At 42.6% G+C, this 26071-nt stretch overlaps 1 protein-coding gene across 1 annotated transcript in view; it reads right to left on the bottom strand.

Moving 5' to 3' along the window:
- LOC311136393 (peripheral-type benzodiazepine receptor-associated protein 1-like) overlaps positions 1 to 26071 on the bottom strand; it is a 204764-nt gene that overhangs the window by 58350 nt on the left and 120343 nt on the right. The window contains exons 5-6 of the mRNA XM_084170490.1: positions 14507 to 14683; positions 12007 to 12195 (exon numbers count right to left, since the gene is read on the bottom strand). Coding sequence (XP_084026616.1) covers positions 12007 to 12195; positions 14507 to 14683 — 366 coding nt within the window. The remainder of the gene's footprint in view (positions 1 to 12006; positions 12196 to 14506; positions 14684 to 26071) is intronic.

Below are 26071 nucleotides of genomic sequence, written 5' to 3'. Positions count from 1 at the left end.
CTGATTTCCTTATATGAACTGTAACTGTAAATCGTTGAAATTGTTGCATGTTCCGTTTATATTTTTGTTCAGTTTATATGGGATTGTATGTACAGAACCATCTTAGACTGTTCCATCGACACACTGGGCCTCATGTATCAACATAATGTAAATGCTGTAATTATCGAGCAAAGATCGCTCATACCGACAAATAACGTAAACATTTGTGCTGCACATGATTGATAATTGAGGCTCAATGAATCGAACAGTCAAATACTGTATGTGAATAGTGCATCTTACATAGTATATGTGAATATATTTTGAAGGTACTATAAAACAACCCATTTTGCACAGTACTTAAGTTCTGTACAATACGCTTAGTAGAGGTATTTTGTCACTCAAGTGTAGTAACTTGTCAGCCAACAGGCAATGTTATGTGTTATGTCTTGCTGTGTTTAACCCGTATAGTGCTGTTTTTGTGTGTAAACAGACAAGTCCCATGCTGATATTGAATCCAGTGTTTTCATCGCCCCATGCTGATATTGAGCGCTCCCAGTCAGAGCCCAGTTACAGCCGCGCCAGCGGACTTGAGGATGACCATGTGTGACCTGTTCTAGTGACACTCACTCTAATGGCCTATCACTGTCACACTGTCACAGCCAGAGCACAGCGACTCCCCGCCTACTCGTCATCAGATCCCTTACACCTAACCCTTGCCAATGGTCTATATTGGAATATACCGATTTGGTGCAAAGACATGCAGACGTTTCTTGGACCGTTCCTGGACCTCTCACACACTTTTGCCTTTTTCACACTATTGTTCCGACCCGAACCATACAGTGCTTGCTTAAATTGTCCTTTCCTTCCATAGTGTCCTTTCCCAGCATGGTTCCAGCAACTATGGGTGGAAGTGTAGCCAGGCCAGCGCAGCTCGGCTCAGTAGTGTGAAAAGAGTACTTGACACCAGCCAGCTGTTTATTGCGGCCAACGACGATGCAAAAATTCCTCATGTTAGCATTAAATATACCTTAAATAAATAAATTAATAAATCACATTTTATTGGTCACGAGCCGAATACAACAGGTGTAGACTTTACTGTGAGATGCTTACTTACGAGCCCTTTCCCAACAATGCAGAGTTAAAAATAAAACTATTTGCTAAATAAAAAATAAAAAAGGAAATAGTAACACAATAAAATAACTATAAGGAGGCTATATACAAGGAGTACCAGAGTCAATGTGCAGGGGTAAGAGGTAGTTGAGGTAATTGAGGTAATACAGTATGTACAGTACATGTAGGTGGGGGTAGAAGTGACTAGGCAATCAGGATAGATAATAAACAGAGTAGCAGCATCATGTGTGAAGAGTGTGAAAGTGTGTCTGTGTGTGAGTGTGTATGTGTGTGGCGTCAATATGCATGTGTGTGTTTTGTGTGTGTGAGCATATGTAGTGTGTGTGTGTATGTTGGCGTGTCAGTGTAGTACGTGTGAGTGTGTGGGTAGAGTCTGGATAGCCATTTGATTAACTGTTCAGCAGTCTTATGGCTTAGGGGTAGAAGCTGCTCATGAGCCTTTTGGTCCCAGACTTGGCACTCCGGTACCGCTTGCCGTGCGGTAGCAGAGAGAACAGTCTATGACTTCGGTGGCTGAAGTCTTTGACAATTGTTAGGGCCTTCCTCTGACACCGCCTGGTATCAAGGTCCTGGATGGCAGGGAGTTCGGCCCCAGTAATGTACTGGGCCGTACACACCACCCTCTGTAGCGCCTTGCTGTTGGATGCCGAGCTGTTGCCATACCAAGCGGTGATGCAGCCAGTCAAGATGTTCTCAATGGTGCAGCTGTATAACTTTTTGAGGATCTGATGGCCCATGCCAAATCTTTTCAGCCTCCTGAGGGGGAAGAGGCGTTGCTGTGCCCTCTTCACGACTGTGTTGGTGTGTTTGGGCCATGATAGGTCCTTAGTGAATGTGGACACCAAGGAACTTGAAGCTCTCAACCCGCTCCACTACACCAATCACTCAAAATGTCCGAACATGCACATTGACATGGCATTGTTCAGGGAATCGTTGTGCAACATTATGCAATGTAACTTGTCAATTATGGGTTTAGCTGGCTTCTTAATTACAGTAACTACTCATCTGTAACGGCTTGCGGCAGTGGCAGGAAAGAAAAGTACTGTTGCAGGACATGTGGCAGAAGCAATGTTATTTTTGTTGTTTTTTAGTGTAATACATTGTTTCATTTGTTCGTTTTTATTCGGATTTTGTACTTTATTTAGACAGCAAGGAAAGAGATGGGGAGACAGATCAGGTATATACATCAGGACAGAAAGTGGCAGATCTTAGGGTTAGTGTGGAGTCGGCAGCTCTACCACTAGACTAAACTCCCCCAGTACGTTTCAGTTGTATTTGATCATTGTTTGGTGGTAAGCAAGTAGGAAGTCTTTCCATTATGACGACACCATGACTGTTGCGTCCACCCCTGAGGCTTTGTTACCCCAAAAAACACAAACTTCAAATCACAGTTCGCAGCCGTGACACTAGTCTGCAGTCTATTCTGACATTACGTCCATGCCTCTATAACAGCCAATTAGATGAGGCTTGTGAAGTTGTAATAATATGCTCTGCAGCTGTGAACCATGAATTCCGCCTAACTCTGTGTCCAGCCACATGAAGCCAAAGGAGTGGTCCATGATTATGTCTATACACTACAAACACCTGGCCTTGGCAACCATCTCTGGACCACACATACAGTACTTTACCTGACACAGCACAAGGCATAGTCTGAGTTTATCAAACCAGTAGTTTATTAACTATAAAACAACTGCACAAAAAGCCTAGTTCATACCTACTGAGCAAGAAAACTATACAATTTACCTACTAGCAGTAGCCTGGATCCGTGCTTCCTAAAGCATGATGTGCACTAGGCCTACACACATACGACATGGACAATGCAACACAAGGCCCGGTCCATAGCTAAACAGAGAGCCTATAAAACATACTTGGACTACAACATACTAAAGCGCATCGACCTAAAGCCAAAGCATTGCTCATGCTTACAATAGCAGATGCACACTACCCTAGGTTTATTTCATGGATACTGAGGGACAGTCGGGCAGGTCCATGCTTACTAAAGCACACACTGTTCAACCAACACATACTATAGCTCCGTGCTTACTAAAGCACCATACACATCCTATTGGTGTAGTCCATCCATACAGTAGGGTGGGTCCATGCTTACTGCAGTAGTGTCAAAAGAACCCATTCAGTCAGGCCTGGTCCTGGATGCCATAAGCACATTGGTAACTAATAAAGCCAATACTATGCATAATATTACGCATATACTACAGACAGTCCTGTTTGTATGTCCCATAAATGAATAATCAGATCTATGCAGAAACAGTGTTTTTTCTTTATTTTCCTTGATATTCACCCATTGAAGTGTCCTGAGGTGAGGAATGTTTTTATTTGATTTTCAAGTACCTCAGTTGAGCACCTGGGCTGAAGAACGTTTGTTTACACTTTCTTTACACATAATATATGTTTATCCTATGCATACTACAGGTAGAGTATAGAAGGCCAGGTCCATGCTTACTAAAGCACATACTGTCCCCCTACACATACCATAGATGTATACTCTAGGCTTAGGTACTATAGGCCAGGTCCGTGCTTACAGCAGCAGTGTCACATCCCATTCAGTCAGCAGAGACCTGGGCCTGGATAGGACACAATAAGCACATTGGTGTAATCCCTGTGGAGGACTACTGAAACAGGTAACTGGATCACTTCTTTTTAAAAGCACCTTAATGGATTGGATTGGCCTGGCTGCTGGTTTGGTTTTCTGTTTTAAATCAGCTACGTTTCATCATCGATGCCATACTGCTATCATAATGCTGCTGTGTCCACTAGTCTGGCCTGGCGGTCGGTAAGTCACGGACGATATGCTGCTAGCTGCTGTCTAAATTCCCACATCTGGGATCTGAAATATCTGACTGACTGACAGTTCCAAAACAGGTTTTAGAGAAAGGCGTCACTGTGACTCCACTAGTAGGCCTCGGCTCTTGGCTCATGCCCCTCGCTTTGCAGGCGAGTGTTATGGCACCAGTGTAAACCGAGGTTGGAGTTACAATGTGGGATTTAGTGAAATGCATATTGAAACGCAACAGCGATATCAGATCTGCAGAAGAAATCCACTTACTTGGGACTCGTCATGTGCAATAATAACATAGAGAACAGGGAACGCCGACAGAGCAGCCAAGCTGAAGCTACAGGCAGCGGGCTATGGTAATCTTTTCCTCTGATGACATTTTCACTTGCCTGTTTCAAAGACTTATAACAACACAAAATATCTGGATTTCCTAAACCTTAACCATATTGCACTTTGACGATTATTCTGCAAACTGCTAGAAATGTCTGATTATTTATCCTGACATTGTCCTGTCAAGCCTAGCCACAGTCCTACAGTACCTATGGGGTATACCACAAGGTTAACCACAAACACAGAGCCACTGGGACCTAAAGACACCAACACACACCCTCACACACCCCCACCAAATACAACCTACCCCTCTCCAGTGATCTGTTGCAACGTCAAGGCTATCCCCGGCCCCCAATTATCCAGAGCAGGGGCAAGGCAGGGCGAGGCGGGTGAGCGGCTAGGAAAGTGTTTGGTAGGAGAGTCGGCTGGAGTCTTACCGTTACCTACCATCCAAAACCCTCTCACCGCTACCACGGCAACAGAGAGAGGATTACTGGACTGTACCATTCTCTTGTTAGAGGGGATTAGAGTGCACAGCCACACAACATGGCCCCTTTCTGTGGCGTGCGTGCATGTGTGTGTCCCTCTGTGTGTATGTGTGTGTCACACAAATGACAGATTACCACAACCAGCGTTCTCATCTAAGCTGCAAAGAGAGAAGTGAATTTTGACTCTGAAACTTTATGTTGTCATACAATACATAGACAAATAAGATAATTCATGTCTTGAAATGCATGTCTTATTAAACCACTGTTTTAAAACTTCTTTTTGTTAATTTACATATTTACATCTTATTAAATTGAGTCTGCAACCAAAACGTGAACATTTCATGACACCTGGTTTATCCTGCCGTCACATCTGGGTGTAGTGTAGCGAGTGAGAGGAAATTAACAATATATTTAGTCATCAGTGTTGCAGAGGGAGCAGAGGGAGTGTGTGACTTGTGTCTCTAAATCAGGCCCAAGTTCAAGACAGGGAATCATCTCATTACGTCCTCTGGCAGTCAGGCAGATTACTGTAGTCAGCTCTATCAGCATAGCCCTGCCAGTACAGCACAGCACATAGAGCCATTATATAACACTGTCTAACAGCAGCCATGCCAACGTAAACATACACAAAGCCTAGAAAACCCCCAGTTGACCAAATTCCACATTAACAAACGCAAACGCACATCACATAATCTTAACCGTCCCAGTACTGAGGCCCATCATCCAATCCATCCACCCCTCGTAATGAAAAGACATGACCCGGTCCGTGTCAGTCAGTCAGCTTCACCCTAATCTCAAACTTGGCCCTAAACATGCTGCGTCACGTCACCGCACACACGCCGCCTCACGCAGCGCTGCCTTTTGGGAAACGCTGCAGCGCTGTACTCATTCCACAGCAGCTGGATGGTTTAAACCTCAACATCTGGACGGAAGCACACAGAAAGCAAAATGTGGTGTTTGGGGATAAAAAGTACTTAGATGGACAGTTACATCTGGGTGGGTACTTCTAGGTTATACATATTGCCTGTACTATTTTGGGTGTTTTTTCGCATTGTTTGTAACTTATTTTGTACATAATGTTGATGCTACTGTCTCTTATGACCGAAAAGAGCTTCTAGACATCAGAACAGCGATTACTCACCTCGAACTGGATGAAGATTTTTTCTTTAATGAGTCTGATGCAAAGGATATAATGTTGCTCCCGGACAAGGCCCAAATCCCCGTCATTCGCATGAAGAAAATAAGGAAATACAGATCAGGGTGCCTTGTGAGAATTTGTCGGCGAGTGGGTAACACGCCTCTACCATCCGTTCTATTGGCCAACGTGCAATCACTGGAGAATAAACTGGATGAGCTCCGTTCGAGCCTAACCTACCAACGGGACATAAAAAACTGTAATATCTTATGTTTCACCGAGTCGTGTCTGAACGACGACACGGATAATATTGTTGGCTGGGTTTTCCGTGCATCGGCAGGACTGAACAACTACGTCCGGTAAGACGAGGGGTGGGGGTGTGCGCCTATTTGTCAATAAAAGCTGGTGCGCAATGTCTAATATTAAGGTAGTCTCGAGGTATTGCTCGCCTGAGGTAGAGTACCTCATGATAAGCTGTAGACCACACTATCTACCAAGACCACACCATCTATATTTTTCGTAGCCGTCTATTTAACACCACAAACCGACGCTGGCACTAAGACCTGTATAAGGCCATAAGCAAACAAGAACATGCTCATCCAGAAGCGGCGCTCCTAGTGGCCGGGGACTTTAATGCAGGCAAACTTAAATGCATTTTACCTCATTTCTACCAGCATGTCACATGTGCAACCAGAGGAAAAAAACTCTAGACCACCTTTACACCACACACAGAGACGAATACAAAGCTCTCGCTCGCCCTCCATTTGGCAAATCTGATCATAATTCTATCCTCCTGATTCCTGCTTACTAAAGCAGGAAGTACCAGTGACTCGCTCAATACGGAAGTAGTCAGATGAAGCGGATGCTACGCTACAGGACTGTTTTGCTAGCACAGACTGGAATATGTTCCGGGATTCATCCAATGGCATTGAGGAGTATACCACCTCAGTCACCGCCTTCATCAATAAGTGCATCGACGATGTCGTCCCCACAGTGACCGTACGTCCTAGGGTTGCACGATATTGGAAATAACTGACAATCGCGATATTTTGTTTTTCTGCAATATATATTGCGATATGAAAAAATACAGGATGTGATCCTCTGGGAAAAATGCAGTTTGCAAACAGCGACTTTTCAGATGGAAGTCCTCATTAATAAAGTGTACGGTCAGACTTATGTAGGGCTCCGTTGTCCGGCTGGACCACAAGTCCGTTGTTGCTGTATAATATTCCACTTGTGACAGCTCTGTTTCAACTTGTGCCTTGCATTTCTCGTACAACTCTGGGATGGCAACTTGAGAAAAATAGTTGCGTGATGGCATTACATACCGCTTGTCAAGCGACCGGATCATGTTTTTAAAACCCTCTTTGGTAACCGTGTTAATTGGTACCATGTCTTTGGCGAAGTGAAATGTTATTGAATCTGTGATTTCTCTCTGCTGTTTGGAACCTTTCTCGTATGGTGTAATACTGGCAAAGGCATCTGAAATATATTTTTGCTTTGGAGGGCATTGAGATGCTTTGCACTCGTCATATGAAGATTTGTGGTGCCGCCTTAAATGATCGAACAAATTGGTCGTGTTGCCTCGTGTTGTGGCAACAATTGCAAGGCACTCTCGACAAAGTACATTATTTTGGTCAACATCATCCTGTCTGTAGCCTAAATATTTCCATATAATTGACGATGCATTTCTTTTTGCAACCAAATTTTCAATTTCGGTCTTTTTTGCCTGTTCCTCGCTCATCATTTCTTCACGCGCAAGCAGAGCCTGCATGTCAACCACGTGCACCAACCAACTCCGTGTTTAAAATAATAATAATAATAATAATAAACTGTGTATCCAATAACCCATAAATCGAAGTAAATTACGTTATATCAGACAGATATAATGCTAGTTTAACATAAAAAAAAATATATATATTGTAGACTGATATATGTTTACCTTACTAAATCGCACGTTCTGCGATGTTACTATTGCGGATGCATACATCGCAATGTCGATGCTGAAACGATATATCGTGCAGCCCTAGTACGTACATATCCCAACCAGAAGCCATGGATTACAGGCAACATCCGCACCGAGGTAAAGGCTAGAGTTGCCGCTTTCAAGGAGCGGGACCCTAATCCGGACGCTTACAAGAAATCTCGCTACGCCCTCAGACGAACCATCAAACAGGCAAAGCGTCAATACAGGACTAAGATTGAATCTTACTACACCGGCTCTGCAAGCCCTGCCACATCCGACGAGCGTCAAACTATTACGGACTACAAAGGGAAACCCAGCCGCGAGCTGCCCAGTGATGCGAGCCTACCAGACGGGCTAAATGCCTTTTATGCTCGCTTCGAGACAAGCAACACTGAAGCATGCATGAGAGCACCAGCTGTTCCGGACGACTGTGTGATCACGCTCTCCGTAGCCGATGTGAGAAAGACCTTTAAACAGGTCAACATTCACAACGCCATGGGGCCAGACGGATTACCAGGACGTGTACTCAGAGCATGCACGGACCAACTGGCAAGTGTCTTCACTGATGTTTTCAACCTCTCCCTGACCGAGTCTGTAATACCTACATGTTTCAAGCAGACCACCATAGTCCCTGTGCCCAAGAAAGCGAAGGTAACGTGTATAAATGTCTACCGCCCCGTAGCACTCACGTCGGTAGCCATGAAGTGCTTTGAAAGGCTTGTCATGGCTCACATCAACACCATCGTCCCGGAAACCCTAGACCCACTCCAACTAGGGCTGTGGCGGTCACAAAATGTTGTAAGCTGTTGATTGTCAAACAAATAACTGTCGGACTCACGGTAATTGACCGTTAATTAATATAAACACATTTATCTACTGTCTCTACAAGCCACTGATGCAGACCTTTGGAACATCTACATTTTAAAAAGTCTAATAAATCCATGTAATATAGCCTACACCTTCACAATAAATCCATTATTTATTTTAGACGGGTCTAAAGAAACCTGATATGAAGAAAATGTAGTCTATTACAGAAGAACAGAATAGCATAGTCTGAGTTGTCCTTATGTTAGTTCCTGATCTGGCTATGCCATATGGCTGTGGGCTATACTTGTTCATTGCTTAGAATTCCATGGCTTATTTTATATTATTTTATAGTATGAAGAATACAATTGAACAAAGCTGAAGAAAATAGAAAGGATATTTTCTCCAAACGATTTGAGGGAGTGCGCACATGCAGCTATTCTGTGTTGAGTGGTTAACAAAGAAATAAGTACTCCTATATGCTTAATTTAGAGTTATTAATGTAACTTTAGTTGTTCTACAAACGGGCTATATGTTTAGATTTTTAATACATTGCAAGCCTGCATGATGCGACTCTAATGATGATTTGAAAAAAGTTGCTTGAAAGGCATGAGCTCTGCTTTGTTTTTTTGCGCAGGCTGTACACACTTCATCAGTCTCTCATTCACAATTTGAGAAGCACTTGATAATGCTTCGAATTTCCTGGCGGCAACCCCTTTGTGTGGCCATAATGCAACCTAAAAAAATCCATGCCTTTTGCAGCCCTTCTCCTTGAGTGCTGCCTGCTCCGAAGAACTTCTCACTCACATGGCTCTCCATCACGTGATCTGGTCTTTCTCACAGGCTAAAAGTGAAGACAGACACATCGGGGACGCAACTGCGCGCGTCCTTATCCAATTCCGAAGTGCATATTGAAGATCTGTCCACATTTACTTTTCGTCAGCCAACAAGATGAGTAGGCCTAACGAACAGCAAAAACACTAGCCTATATCAATCTACTATACCCCATAGTAAAAAAGTTGACCTATTCTATTCTGTGCGAGAAATAAATATTCCAAACATAGTCTTTAATTAATACAACTACTAGCATCAAAAATCATTTTTTACGCAATGAGGCTGACACAACAGATCAGAACGTTTAGCTTAATATGTTGATAAGCTATTAGGCTATTTCTTCACATTATAAGCGCAGCAATGCACACACGGCAGTAGGCTATAAGCATGACTTTGATTCGAAAAAGTATTTACAAAAAGGCTTTGTTTCTTGCCTTAAGCTGGGCATCATTCACAAGTGATAATATATAATTCACAAGTGATAAGCTAATACTGTCACCCAACAGACTATTCTTGATTTAATCATGTCTTTACATATACTAAATAATATATGTGTGAAATTCGTTTTGATTTAGAATGGACCACTATCATGCATCTGTCTCGAAACAAGGGCAGGGGAAAAAATACATGTCATCTCTCCACTTAAATAGTGAATGGAGGACGTTTTTCCTGTGGTTCATTTTCATAACAGCCAGGTAGGCTATACTCCTGTTGTAAAGATAAGCAATGTGCTTAATATTTGCTTAATATTAGGAAAGTTGAGAAATAAATACAGTAGGCCTAGCCTATAGAAATCTGATGGGATCCTCCTCTTTTAAATAGAGGCCATCACTCTGTTTTCTCTGCGCAATTTCATAGCCTTTAGAAATGTTGCGCAACATGAGCTCATGGGGCTCTCATTAAGTGTTTGATTAGATTTTCGATTACATTTGCATTTATGTCAGAGTGATTAGAGGGACAGGCAGTTAGCAAGTTTGGTAGGCTACTAATGACCATCAACAGCATCAGAGCTTGGAGAAGCCTAATTACCGTGACTAACAGTGACGTGGAATTTTACTGCCTTCATGACTCGTGACCGCCGGTGTGGCGGTAATACAGTCACCGCAACAGCCCTAGCCCTAACAGATCCACAGATGACGCAAGTTTATTATCTATGCATAGTCACTTTACCCCTACCTACATGTACAAATTACCTCCACTAACCTGTACTCCCACACATTGACTCGGTACCGGTACCCCTTGTATATAGCCTTGTTATTGTTATTTTATTGTCTTACTTTTTTTTTTACTTTAGTTTATTTAGTAAATATTTTCTTAACTATATTTTCTTAAAACTGCATTGTTGGTTAAGGGCTTCTAAGTAAGCATTTCACGGTAAGGTTGTATTCGGCGCATGTGACAAATCCAATTTGATTTGATTTGTACTAATGTTTTTATAAGATCATAATGACTAATACAAAGTGGTAATATACCATTTTAAATATGACTAATAATTTCATAATTTCTTTAGCCTGCCTGAAGTGCCAGCAGAGATATTAGAAAAGGAGGAGATAAGAATCCCAGCGGTAAATGAATGGAGAAAAGTATTACGCTCTGCCCAGCAGACTGTCCACCAATCGCCTTTGCATTGTCATGCTGCATCACACGGCTGCTAAGCTAATCATCACGCAATCCTTTCTAAAAGTCAGGGTATGAGTCGAGAAACCTGCCTATTTTCCTCAAAAGTACATAATGTCACGATTTCAAAGCTATACGATATTACAGAGGACAAGTTAATTACCTCAAATCCTGGAAAATATTTGTCATGTTGAGCTTCTTGTTCACGTAATTTGTGCTCATGTTGGGTTTTTGTGCTAGCGCCCAATTGACTCCCATTGACGCCTTGAAGGAGAGATCTCCTTGTCGGAGTGTACCCAGAATGCACCGCGTGGCCCATTGACAACGTACGGGCAAAGTACACGGTGGGCGTTAATATGATTCGAATGGAGTTTCCCATCTCCTCAAAAGTATCTCTGGTGCCAGGTGGGTATGGATTGCGCATTTAAGAGTTTTCTATTGGTTACATCACAACAGGCAAGCTCAATCAAGCACAGCTAAAGCATTTGAAATTAATTCAAAACGTTTTTGAACCCAGGTCTGTTGCTTTGAGTTTGCCTTTTAACAGTGCAAAAAGACTTCCGTTCCTATACCACTCTGATATGATGTAGTGCTCTTTATCATCAACAGGGGGCAGTGTTGGAGCTGGGCATGTATGCACGTATGACTGTGAGTCGCTTTGGATAAAAGCGTCTGCTAAATGGCATATATTGGCGCAGCGGTCTAAGGCACTGCATCTCAGTGCTAGAGGCGTCACTACAGACCCTGGTTTGATTCCAGGCTGTATCACAATCCGCCTATGGTTGTGAGTCCCACACAATTAGCCCAGCGTCGTCCGGGTTTGGCCGGGGTAGGCCGTCATTGTAAATAAGAATTTGTTCTTAACTGACTTGCCTAGTTAAATAAAGGTAAAATAAAAAAATATTATTAAAATAGTTCCAATCCTTACATTCTCTTCCCTCTCCTCCTCTGGTGTGCAGGGCCTGTCGTGGCCGTTGTGCTCCCTGCAGGAGGTCTCCTTAGAGGAGGTGACTCTGGAGGAGGAGACTGACAGTTGTCTCTGTAGCCTCAGCACCTCCTTCTGGGACTCCCTCAGCAGCCTCTCAAACTCTACCACGCCCGACGGGACCGGGGAGCCCTGCAACACACACACAGAGGTCAAAGATATTTCAACATACAAAGATAAAAAATACTTCAAGAAATTTTAAGAGGAAGGCGTGAGGAGATTCCTGGGTCAATGTGAAACATTTCCTCGTAATGCTTGAGGACTTTTCCTCTCAGGCTGGGAAAACAATGTCGCTCTCCCTCTTGTCTTAGTCACATTATTATAAAGTGATGCATCAGGCTCTGGTGAGGTTATACACCGGTTTACATACTGACACTCCCATCATCATCCTCAGTATTATCATCAAAAGGGGAGCACTTAGTGATTTGGAGGCCCCAGGCAGAGGCCACTCTGAGTTTTCCATGTCATTTAACTGTAACAATTGATTACCTTTTAATGTGCCATGAACACAACCAGTCATGATGCTTTCATCTGATTAACAAACAAATCACTTCAAAAAGTAGGCTACCTTCGCACGTTCATCCAAAGTAATTCCAGCATCCTAACAGTGCAACGTGCACCCGCCAACTTTCCTTCAATTCGCAAGTGGCTGAAACTATCTCACCAGAGAAGGCATGCGAGCGAAACAGCGCCCCTCTGTCTTGCTATATGTAGCCCATATATCTGATACTGTCTGGCCAAAAAGAATATGACATGCCATACTCTTTTTGGTCAGACAGTATGAGATACATGGACTAAACATACATGTCCTCTGCCTCAATGACAACGTCAGTATTATCAGCAGCACCTGTCTTTTTACTAAAGAACTGTTAACTTCGGTAAAAATGCATTTTCTCTGCCACGCTCTGAAAGCGCCTCATTGCTGTAGCTTAATTTCAATGAAAGTCACATTTGTAATCATATCGCGTGAAACAATGCACAGGGACTCTGTCAAGGTGGAATAGTCCATTATTATGAACCAGTCAATGGGTGATTAATGACACTTGTTTCTACTATTATGAGAAAAACCTGGATTATATTAATATTGATATGAAATATATGTATGGAAAAAAGTATTGATCTATGGTGAATTATTATTTGGCTGTATGGATTCATTTACTTTTTGGGGGGCCTTTTTTGTCAACAATGTGGCCTCATTAACCTGGGCACAGTGGCCAGGCAAACCCCCACTCCCAGCAGCCCACGATAGCGGGTCGTTTGTCGGGGGGGTTGGGGGGCCTCGAGTGGAGCATGGGGGGACCTCAAGTGGAGACGCTGTGAGAGTTATTTAAAATACTCTTCAAAGAGGTAAGGTTTCAGATGTTTTCGAAAGACGGGCAGGGATTCCGCTTTCCTGACTTTAGGGGGAAGCTTGTTCCACCATTGGGGTGCCAGGACAGAGAAGAGCTTGGACTGGGCTGAGCGGGAACTGCCCTCCCGTAGGGGTGGGAGGGCCAAGAGACCAGAGGTGGCGGAACGGAGTGCTCGGGTTGGGGTGTAGGGTTTGAGGATCGCCTGAAGAAGCCAGGGAGGGGCAGTTCCTCTTGCTGCGCTGTAGGCAACCACCTGGGTCTTGAAGATGATATGAGCTTCGACCGGAAGCCAGAGGAGGGTGCGGAGGAGCGGGGTGACACGGAAGAACTTAGGAAGGTTGAACACCATGCGGGCTGCCGCATTTTGGATATGTTGCAGGGGTTTGATGGCACAAGTGGGGAGCCCAGCCAAAAGAGAGTTGCAGTAGTCTAGACGGGAGATGACAAGTGCCTGGATTAGGACCTGCACTGCTTCCTTTGTGAGGAAAGGTCGTACTCTATGGATGTTGTAGATGTGAAGCTTGATGCAATTGCCTTTTCTGTCTAATGTTAAGTCCGCCACCGATCATCACCATCAACTCAGTCCACAGCTCATCCTGGGATTCTCTCAGTAGTAGTACTCCCAGCAGATATTCAGACCAAGTAAATGAGCTCTTAGATCACAGCCATGAGGAGAGGGTGGTCTCCCTATCTACACATCTGCATCAGTACAGCTCAGTCACTAGTTCAGGCTTAGAGAGGGTTATCCAGAGCAGTGTCCAAACAGACCAGCAGAGGGCAAACCTGAGGCATTTTAGTCATTTGATGAGATCAGTGAATAGGACTGACTACAGTGAATGATACAGTGAGCCTTTAGTGGGCAGACTGCTAGTGTTACATAATAGGTTATTATTTAAATGTTCAGCGCGTTTGAGGGGATGCAAGCCAAGTTGATTGTTAGATCAGTGATTCTGCGCAGTCAGACTGCAAAGTAGTCGATCTCGAACACAAACATTAGATTGGTCTTGAAAGAGTGTTCTGGGGCTGAATTGGGTATAGAAGTACAGATACTAGAATGGGTATTCCGATTCTATTTCTATGGTGTTGGGTACCTTGGCCGTGCCCAGACGGGTCTCCAGCTGCCTACACACATGCTGCAGGGCGGCGATCTCCTTGTCCTTGTAGAGCAGTGTATCTGCATGCTGCGCCAGGTCACGAGCTCGCTGACGGGCAAACGCCCTCTTGTACTGCTCCACTGCCCCCGGCCGCACCGGAGCTGGGGCGTTCACCTGGATAGAGGGGAGAGGTTAAGAGGTTAAGGGTCAACACAAAGCGGATGGAAAATGGAATTGTAAGAAGGACTGTTCATCACGAAGGTATACTTATACCCCTTGACCCTCTCAGAAGGGATTATCGTCTTTCACTTGTCTATTCCCCGGAGGCAAGTCGTTCAAGGTTCCAACTCTCACTCACAAAACAATCTCAATAATAAATAAATAAAATGCTCACATTCTGTCCGTGTGAGCAGCAGTTAAGCGAGCCAACCCTAACTGGCATTTCAAAGTGTTTTAAATTTCAAAGTCTATAAATAACATGATATTTAAATCAGCCCTGTCCAATTGTTATGAAGTCAAATATAATAGCTGAAGAAATAGCTTTGGCACTCTTAAAGGTCCCTCTCATTTTTCATTGATGGTTGAGGCTTTATTTGTATTGATTTTGCTGTACTGCTCTAGGTCTATGGGGAAGGGGAAAGAGGGATAGAGAGAGGGTCTTTCTCTCTCAGGCTGGTGAACAGGTGCTGTGTGGAATACTGAGGCAGCCAATGGGCTGTAGACCTGGTGGCCTGGGTACAAACAGGTGGTTGTACAGGTGGCACCCTGGACTAATGTGGCTGATTAGCCCAGATGTGGAAGAGGGGGATGGGAGAGGTACTGGTCTGGGCAGGGGGATTCTCTTCCTCGGTATACTATAGTCCCTGTTTTTGTTCTTCTTCTTCTGAGTGAATATTCATACAGTCCAGACAAAGTGTACAAGACAGCTGTGCAGTTTTACAAGTGCAGAATGGTACAAATCTGAGATCACACAGGAATGACCTGGGGCCGGTTTCCCCAAAAGCATCTTAAGGCTGAGTTCATCGTTAGAACCTTCGTAGGAGCATCGTTAAATCTCTGATCTGATTCCCAAAACCATCATTATTAACGTTGCACTTGAAAACGCTCGTAATCGAATGCATGCCTCAGACCTGTGAGGGAAAAATTACGTATTTACCTGCTTTGTTGATTAATCTGTATGAATATTGATAGTTAACAACTATGTGCTTGGCAACAGTAAGAGATCTCTTACCCATGATAACATAATTTTTATAACTACCACTGCTGTGCTTTTGCAAAAGGATGGTTCCCCCCTTAGCTCCCCGCAGCTGGTCTGGGCGTATGGTCAAGGACATGGTGCCACTTGAGATAGAGATAGCTTGAGAAACAGAACAAACCTGTTATTGTTTTGAATCATCTTTACCTCTGAGAAACTAAGCCAGGGAGGGGTGGAACCAGCCATGACTAAACATTTTTAGGTCTACTATATAAGACCTCTGTATTTTCTGTATTATTGAGCTCTCAGCCTTATACTTCAGAGTGTGGGGTTGACCAGCTTCATTATTACAATTATTTTTAAATAAAGGTTGATTGTTTGAAGAAATAACAAAGTCTCTCCTTCCTGGTTAGAATTTCCACAACAGACCACACAATTCTTCAAGCTCTGTCAAGTTGGTTGTTGATCATTGCTAGACAGCCATTTTTAAGTCTTGCCATAGCTTTTCAAGCAGATGTAAGTCAAACATATAACTAGGCCACTCAGGAACATTCAATGTCATCTTGGTAAGCAACTCCAGTGTATATTTGGCCTTGTGTTTTAGGTTATTGTCCTGCTGAAAGGTGAATTGTTCTCCCAGTGTCTGTTGGAAAGCAGACTGAACCAGGAGTTCTATTCCATTTATTTGTATGCTTAAAAAACTCCCTTGCCGATGACAAGCATACCCATAACATAATTCAGCCACCACCATGATTGAAAATATTAAGAGAGGTACTCAGTGATGTGTTGTGTTGGATTTGCCATAAAGTTCCATAAAGTTCATTTCTTTGCCACATTTTTTGCAGTTTTACTTTAGTGCTTTATTGCAAACAGGATGCACATTTTGGAATATGTTTTACTCTGTACAGGCTTCCTTCTTTTCACTCTGTCATTTAAGTTAGTATTATTACAATGTTGTTGATCCATCCTTAGTTTTCTCCTATCACAGCCATTAAACTCTAACTGTTTTAAAGTCACCATTGGCCTCATGGTGAAATGGTTTCATTCCTCTCCGGCAACTGAGTTAGGAAGGACGCCTGTATCTTTGTAGTGACTGGGTGTATTGATACACCATGCAAAGTGTAATTAACCTCTACGGGATCGGTGTCCCTTATACGGGACGGTTGAGCTAACGTGCGCTAATGTGATTAGCATGACTGTTGTAAGTAACAACAAACTTTCCAGGACATAGACATGTCTTATATGGGCAGAAAGATTACATTCTTGTTAATCTAACTGCAATGTCCAATTTACAGTAGCTATTACAGTGAAATAATGAGGAGAGTGCACAACCACAAAATACCTACCACGGCAACTGGTTTGATACATTATTTACCTACAGTTTGATACATTATTTACCTATAGAGGTGAATGTACTTACATTCAGTAATCTTGCTCTGATTTGTCATCCTAAGGGTCCCAGAGATAAAATGTAGCATAGTTTTGTTTGATAAAATCAATTTCTGTATTCAAATGTAGGAACTGGGTTCTACAGTTTGAACCCCTGCTAGATGTGTGAAAGTTAGTGTATAAGCTAATGATCCATCATGTATGACATTCCAGGGAGTGTGTAAACTTACATTTTGTATTACCATATCATTTTTGTATGTTCTCTATAGTTATGTACTTGAAAATGTATCAATTGACCAATTCGGCACATTTGGGCAGACTTGGTACAAAATAGTCCAGTATTGCAATGCTTCACTGGATCAATCTGAAACTTTGCACACACACTGCTGCCAGAATCCAAATTGCGCCTAAACTGCAACGTTATATTGTGGCCTTTCTCTTGCATTTCAAAGATGATGGGACAAAAAAAATGTTTTTATGTTTGTATTATCTTTTACCAGATCTAATGTGTTATATTCTCCTACATTACTTTCACATTTCCACAAACTTCAAAGTGTTTCCTTTCAAAAGGTATCAAGAATATGCATATCCTTGCTTCAGCTCCTGAGCTACAGGCAGTTAGATTTGGGTATGCCATATTAGGCGAAAATTGAAAAAAAGGGTCCGATCCTTAAGAGGTTAATAACTTCACCATACTCAAAGGGATAGTTTTTACCCATCTACCAATATGTGACCCATTTCAAGAAGCTAGGCATATGTCGCACGTCACTACTTTACATGAGAGGAATTTGAACGTTTTATTTTTTAATTATCCAAATGTGTTTTTTTTGGGGTGTTCACCCAGGTGTCATGGCTAAATTCCCAACCTGGACACATTCCATCATGACCACCTAATCATGCCTATCATTCCTAATTGGCATATATCACTCCTCACCTCTCCACCTGTTGAAGTCGGAAGTTTACATACATTTAGGTTGGAGTCATTAAAACTCGTTTTTCAACCACTCCACAAATTTCTTGTTAACAAACTATAGTTTTAGCAAGTCGGTTAGGACATCTACTTTGTGCATGACACAAGTAATTTTTCCAACAATTGTTTACAGACAGATTATTTCACTTATAATTCACTGTATCACAATTCCAGTGGGTCAGAAGTTGACATACACTAAGTTGACTGTGCCTTTAAACAGCTTGGAAAATTCAAGAAAATGATGTCATGGCTTTAGAAGCTTCTGACAGGCCTTCTGACAACTCAGTGCCTCTTTGCTTGACATCATGGGAATATCCAAATAAATCAGCCAAGACCACAGAAAAAAATGTGTAGACCTCCACAAGTCTGGTTCATCATTGGGACCAATTTCCAAACGCCTGTAGGTACCACATTCATCTGTACAAATAATAGTACGCAAGTATAAACACCATGGGACCACGCAGCCGTCATACCGCTCAGGAAGGAGACGCATTCTGTCTCCTAGAGATTAACGTACTTTGGTGCGAAAAGTGTAAATCAATCCCAGAACAAGAGCAAAGGACCTTGTGAAGATGCTGGTAAAAGAGTCCTATATCGACATAACATGAAAGGCCGCTCAGCAAGTAGAAGCCACTGCTCCAAAACCGCCATAAAAAAAGCCAGACTACGGTTTTCAACTGCACATGGGGACAAAGATCGCACTTTTTGGAGAAATGTCCTCTGGTCTAATGAAACAAAAATGGAACTGTTTGGCCATAATGACCATCATTATGTTTGGAAGAAAAAGGGGGTGCCTTGCAAGCCGAAGAACACCATCCCAACCGTGAAGCACGGGGGTAGCAGCATCATGCTGTGGGGGTGCTTTGCTGCAGGAGGGACTGGTGCACTTCACAAAATAGATGGCATCATGAGGAAGGAAAATGATGTGGATAGCAACATCTCAAGACATCAGTCAGGAAGTTAAAGCTTGGTCGCAAATGGGTATTCCAAATGGACAATGACCACAAGCATACTTCCAAAGTTGTGGCAAAATGGCTTAAGGACAACAAAGTCAAGGTATTGGAATGGCCATCACAAAGCCCTGACCTCAATCCTATAGAAAATGTGTGGGCAGAACTGAAAAAGCATGTGCGAGCAAGGAGGCCTACAAACCTGACTCAGTTACACCAGCTCTGTCAGGAGGAATGGGCCAAAATTCACCCAATTTATTGTGGGAAGCTTGTGGAAGGCTACCCGAAACGTTTGACCCAAGTTAAACAATTTAAAGGCAATGATACCAAATACTAATTGAGTGTATGGAAACTTCTGACCCACTGGGAATGTGATGAAAGAAATAAAATATTAAATAAATAATTCTCTCTACTATTATTCTGACATTTCACATTCTTAAAATAAAGTGGTGATCCTAACTAACCTAAGACAGGGAATTTTTACTAGGATTAAATGTCAGGAATTGTGAAAAACTGAGTTTAAATGTATTTGGCTAAGGTGTATGTAAACTTCCGACTTCAACTGTAGCTGATGTGTGTTGAGCGTTCTGGCACAAAAATGGTCGCCGTGCATCACTGAGGTGGGTGCTACACATTGATGGTGGATGAGGTGAATTTCCTCCTACTATGTAAAGCGCTTTGAGTACCTCAGTTAGTAGAAAAGTGCTATAAAAATCCAATCAATTATGATTAATTATTAATATTTATATACATTCACGTTTCTCTATTATGCGTGGGAATACTTAGGAACAGATTTCCAAAATAAAAATGACTTGAAGCTGATTTCCTGGTACAAAAAAAAAAAAAACACACAAAAAAATGAGAGGAAAAATAAAAATTTTTCTTGCTCAGACAACTTGGGGGCCAAATAAAACCACCAACGGGCCATATTCGGCCAGTTGAGGAACTCTGTTGTCTGCCATCTGTAAATATGAATACAATTGTTAGATTACGAGCCTAGTTGGTTTAGCCACGGAAAAAGACAGGAACCTTCCCGCTAGCCATGATTGGCTGAGATAATGGATGGGCTGGACAAGCCGAGAGATGTGTTTGGATTGGTCTGCCACGTGGCATGCTTCTGTCTATAACATGAGCTGCTCAGTATGTGTAGATATTCCTTTCTACCGCGGCTTGTTTTGAAAGATATCATGAAGATATGACATTGTTTTGCTACCGCACTCAACATTGCTGCCATTAAGTTAACAGGCGCTATCGACAAAGATCAGTGGGAAAAAGCTGTGATGGACTACTTTCTGGAGGACGATTGTGCCATGCTGACTCTCTCAGACTCTGAAAATGAATCAGACAATGAGGAAATCCCTGATTTAGGTAAAAACATTTTCATTGAACCAGACATTGTAGTCGTCGTCTGATGACAGTGACGGGGAAGAAACGGCGATCAACAGTGTTGTTGTCACGGAAGAAGTTGACCAAGTTTTGAAATCAGTGGAATGCCTGGTGGAAGCAGAGAGATGATTGCCAAATGCGGAGAGAGTTGAAAAGAAAACACAGAAGGCTGTTGTATAAAACACCTGTCTCAGGATTACATCTTCAAACTAAGGGCAACCATGGCATCCATGATAGAGAGGGAGAAGCGTTCATCCATGTATACAGGTAAGAGTTGAGCTACATTTCAGATTTTATACATTTCTAATTTAGTCAGAAAGTCGTTTTTATTGCAAGTTAAAGAGTACTGTTAGTTTGCTAGCTAACGTTAGCTGGCTGGCTCGCTAGCTAACATTACGTGTAGGATCTGTGTAGTAATATTATTCTTATCTCAGAAAACCATTTGCATTGCTAGTTATAGCCTAATGTTAGCTAGCTAACATTGAACCTAGTTGGTTAGCTTTAGCTACCTGCAGATTTATGCATGTTGCATGGTAGTATGAGTTGGGATTATGGATCATTGTTTAGCTAGCTAGCAAGCTAGCTACTTGTCTAAACAAAAGACACCATTATACAAGTAACCATTTCACTGTACCGTTTAACGTTACACCTTCTGTATCCTCTGCATGTGACAAAAAAACTTTTTGTGTTTTTTTTGGTATATTTTATTTTAAAGGATTTTCTTTTGCAATTAAGTACAAAACAAAAGCACACAAAAAAATAACAAAAAAACACAACTGCCAGACATATGAAATAAAGTATTGCTTAAGCAATACATGGGACAAGACTAGAGCAACAATGACAGTTACAACAACAATAAGCGTTCCTAGTCAGTGTTCACAGTCAGTCTCTGTCAAGACAGTCCAGAAACGGACCCCAAATCTTGAGAAATCTGCTCAGTTAGTCCTGAAAAAACAAATATTTTCGTTAAGATAATGGTGTTAATCATTTCTGCTAGCAATCTACTGAGGCAAGCGGGGGTAGGTGACTTCCATTCTGTGAGGATTTACTTTTTTGCAGCCACCATTCCAAACATCAGAGTCTGTTGTTCCTCATAGGACGATCTTAGAGCAGACTATGAGCAGCCAAAGAGAGCAAGTTCTGCGTCAGGTTTAATGGCCCTCTCATATACCTTTGAGTACCAATCAAAGATGTTCCTCCAAAAATAATTAGGTAGGGGGCAGAGACAAAAAATATGAGTTAATGAACCCTCTGAGGTTTTACACTGGGGGTAAATTCTATGTAATTTGGTTTTGGAGTAATGAAGTCTATGCATGACTTTGTATTGTATCAATTGATATCTGGCATTGATGGAACAGGAGTGAATTCTAGACAGGGCTTCTCCCCATAGATCATTTGAGATCTCAATATTTAACTCTTTACCCCAGTTCTCCCTGAGATGACTAGTAGAGGCCTCTGTGTAGTTGGAGAGAAAGGAGACACACTGTGAGATGAGGTGTTTTGAGTTGGGAGGCCGCTGTAGCAAATCATAAAACTAATGTTGTACAGGGAGGTTGTCAACATTTTGAATTTTCTCTTTAATATAGTGTCTGACTTGTAAATAACTGAAAAAATGTGAATGGGAGAGATTGAATTTATTCTTAAATTAGATGAATGATGCTAATTGCTTATCTATGTATAAGTCTTCAATTGTGGCCAGTCCCTTCTCCCTCCATTCAACAAACACCTTATCAGACCCAGATGGAACAAAATAATGATTAAAGCATATTGGGGTGTATACAGAGATATCAGACACCTTAAAACATGCTTCATCTGGTTTGAAATTCTTAAAGAATTTCTCAAAACAAAGTTGTTGCCTGTCAGTTTGTTTGGGCACCCTGCTTAGGAGAAAAGCAAGACTGGAAGAGAGGAATTTGTTACAGACTTGACTTCCATATTTAGCCACAGGGGGGCAACAGCGTCCAATTTATCAGGGAAACCCAGTTGCCAGTACGTTAATGCCCTGGCATTTGCAGCCCAGTAATAATACTTAAAGATGGGTAGGCCTAAGCCGCCACTTTCCTTGGGCTTTTGCAAGTGGGCTTTACAAATACGATGGTTTTTGTAACCCCAGACAAATGACAAGATTGTCGAGTCCTAAGTCTTTAAAAATGATGAGGTAAGAAAAATTTGAAGATTCTGGCAAAGATAAAGGAACCTGGGAAGAGAAACCATTTTAATGGCATTAATGCGCCCCATCATAGAAAGAGGCAATATTCTCCAGCTCTCCATGTTTTGTTTGAGCTTTGCAACCAGCTCACTGTAGTTAAGCTTGAAGATGAGCTTTGGATTTCTAGGTATTTTTAGTCCCAGGTAAGTTAAGTGGTCATGCACCACTTTAAATGGTATCCTCTCTAAATCACTTGCAGTAATATTATCTGAGATACACATGAGATCACTTTTTCCCCAATTTATTGAATGAAGTCTAGTAGGTTAGGGACAGAGGCTACTGGGTCCGAGAGGTATAAAAGCACATTGTCTACATATAATGAAATGCGTCTTTCTATGTTTCCGTTTGACTGTGATCCTGACTCAGTTGACATGCCAGTAAGTGAATTTGGAACAGCTGATCGAGCTGTCATGTGACCGAATGCTGCAGACAATGCATTTACGGGTCACTAAAGAGGAGTTTTGGTTCCTGACACAAAGGGAATACTGTGCCATCTCCCTCTGAGCACTAAAACTCATGGTACGCTGATTCAGTGCTCTCGTCTGCATTAAAAACAAATATCGATCCAAGTTGGATGTGACAGGAGAGATGAGGTGCCCACTGTCAACCACACCCCCTGACTTTGAGAATCTCCAACGTGACCTGCATCAAGCACACCCATCTCATTAGTGGTGGTGAGGTAAGAGAAATTATGTCAGACTAATTTGCAATTGACTGTCATAGCCCCACATTAAAAGTATATGATGGTGAGTTGAGAATATAAATCAGAAATCAGAAATACTGTTAGAATGCTTTGCAATTGACTGCCATAGCCCCAAATAAAAAAGTAAACATTGGCTGTTAATTACATAATTGTTTTTCACATGGTTGGGGTCACAAGAATTTTCAGATATCAAAATGGGGTCGTGGGCCAAATAGTATTTAATTTCTTTCAAATACCTTACCTGTACTTGAATGAAATGTAGCTGACAGGCAGGCTCAAGCGTAGGCACAGCTCAAAGTATTTGAAAGAAAACAATGACTATTTGAACCCAGGTCAGCAGAGCAGTGGGAAGAGGTTTAAGCCATGCAGTAAGGCACTAGCTATTCCTGTCAACGGTAATAGGCAGTGTGTGAACCACTTTGAGGTTGGCCGCTTGGGAAATGACGCAGACGGAGAAGGGCCACATCTTACGACTTCCAAACTGACTTTGTTATTTAGTGACTTTTTTCATGTTTATCTTTACTTTTTGTTGTACAGAAAGTTCATACTATTATCACATACACTGAATATACCAAACATCAGGAACACCCTTTTTGCCCTTAGTACAGACTCAATTCTCCGGGGCATGGACTCGAAAGCGTTCCACAGAGATGCTGGCCCATGTTGACTCCAATGATTCCCATAGTTGTGTCAAGTTGGCTGGATGTCCTTTGGGTGGTGGACAATTCTTGATACACACGGGAAACTGTTGAGCGTGAAAAAGCCCAGCAGCCTTGCACTTCGACACAAACCGGTGCACCTGGCACCTACTACCATACCCTGTTCAAAGGCACTTCAATCTTTTGTCTTGCCCATTCATCCTCTGAATTGCACACACACACAATCCATGTCTAAATTGTCTCAAGGCTTAAAAATCCATCTTTAACTGCCTCCTCCATTCATCTACACTGATTGAAGTGGATTTAACAAGTGACATCAATAAGGAATCATAGCTTCACCTGGATTCACCTGGTTAGTCTATGTCATGGAAAGAGCAGGTGTTCTGAATGTTTTCTATACTCAGTGTATGACCGCCAAGCACTTCTGGACATCAGATCAACAGTTACTAACCTTGATTTCAACTTCAAATCCGACTTCATCTCAGACTCACCGGTTCCCTTGTTCATACCGGACCCAATTCCTTTGTTTCATGGGCTACCAAAACGCCACTGGCGTAGATGGGGTAGATGAGCCGGCATCCTGGTGAGACTGAGACAAATCGACCGGCACTCCCCTCCGTTCTATTGGCAAATGGCCAGCCACTAGAGAATAAGATGGATGAGCTTCATTCGAGAGTCTCCTATCAGAGTGGCTTGAAAAGCTGCAATATAATATACCTTGCACAGACAACTCTTTGGATGACTATGTACGTAGAACTCAGTGGTTTCTCCATGCAGCGGCACGATCGGACGAAGTCCGCCTTGTTAATCTCAAGCTTTTGCTCACCTGATATAGAAAGCCTCATGGTAAGCTGCAGACACTTTTATTTACCAAGATAATTATCATCCATAATCATCACGGCTGTCTACATCCCTCCACAAGCCAACACCACTTTGGTACTCAACGAACTGTATGGGGCCATAAACAAACAAGAAACCGCTCACCCAGAGGCAGTGTTTTTGGTGAGCGGAGACTTTAATGCGGGGAGACTTAAAACCGTTCTACCTCACTTCTACCAGCATGTCTTCTGCACCACTAGGAGCGCTAAAACTCTAGACCACTTTTATTCTACCCACAGAAACGCATACAAGGCCCTCCCTCGTCCTCCCTTCGGCAAATCTGACCACGTCTCTATTCTCCTGCTTCATGTTTAGAAACAAAAACTCAAACAGGAAGTACCAGTGATGCGCTCAGTACGGAAGTGGTCTGATAAAGCAGACGCGAGGCTACAAGACTGTTTGCTAGTACAGACTGGGATATGTTCTGGGATTCATCTGATAGCATTGAGGAGTTTACCACATCAGTCACGGGCTTCATCAATAAGTGCATAGACGACATCGTCCCCACAGTGACTATACGAACGTATCCAAACCAAAAACTATCGATTACAGGCAATATCCGCACTGGGCTAAAGAGCTACCGCTTACAAGGAACGTGACACGGACATGGACACATACAAGAAATCCCGCTACGACCTCCGACGACACATCAAACATGCAAAATGACAATATAGGAGGAAGGTGGAATCCCATTACTACGGCGCCGACGCTCATCGTATGTGGCAGGGTTTGCAGATGATCATGGATTACAAAGGGAAACCCAGCCGTAAGATGCAGAACTCAGTGATGCAGAACTCCCAAACGAGCTAAATGTTTTTCAAGCCCGATTCTAGGAATATAACACTGTGTCTTGCGTGAAAGACCCTGTTGTTCTGGATGACTGTGTGATCTCGCTCTCCGTGGCCGGTGTGAGTAAAACTTTGAAACAGGTTAAATGCTCGCAAAGGTCGCGAGGCCAGACGGAACATCAGGGCGTGTTCTCAAAGCATGCGCAGACCAGCTGGCAAGTGTTTTCATGGACATTTTCAATGTCTCCTTGTCCCAGTCTGTAATCCCAACATGTTTTAAGCTGACCACTATCGTCCCTGTTCCCAAGAACTCCAAGGTAACCTGCCTAAATGACTATAGCCCTATAGCATTCACATCTGTAATTATGACGTGCTTTGAAAGGCTGGTCATGACACACATCAATACCATCATCTCAGACACACTGGACCAATTA

The sequence above is a fragment of the Coregonus lavaretus genome, assembly GCF_964263955.1.
Source record: "Coregonus lavaretus genome assembly, chromosome: 10".
Taxonomy (NCBI): Eukaryota; Metazoa; Chordata; class Actinopteri; order Salmoniformes; family Salmonidae; genus Coregonus; species Coregonus lavaretus.
This window is presented reverse-complemented; position numbering and strand designations above follow the sequence as displayed.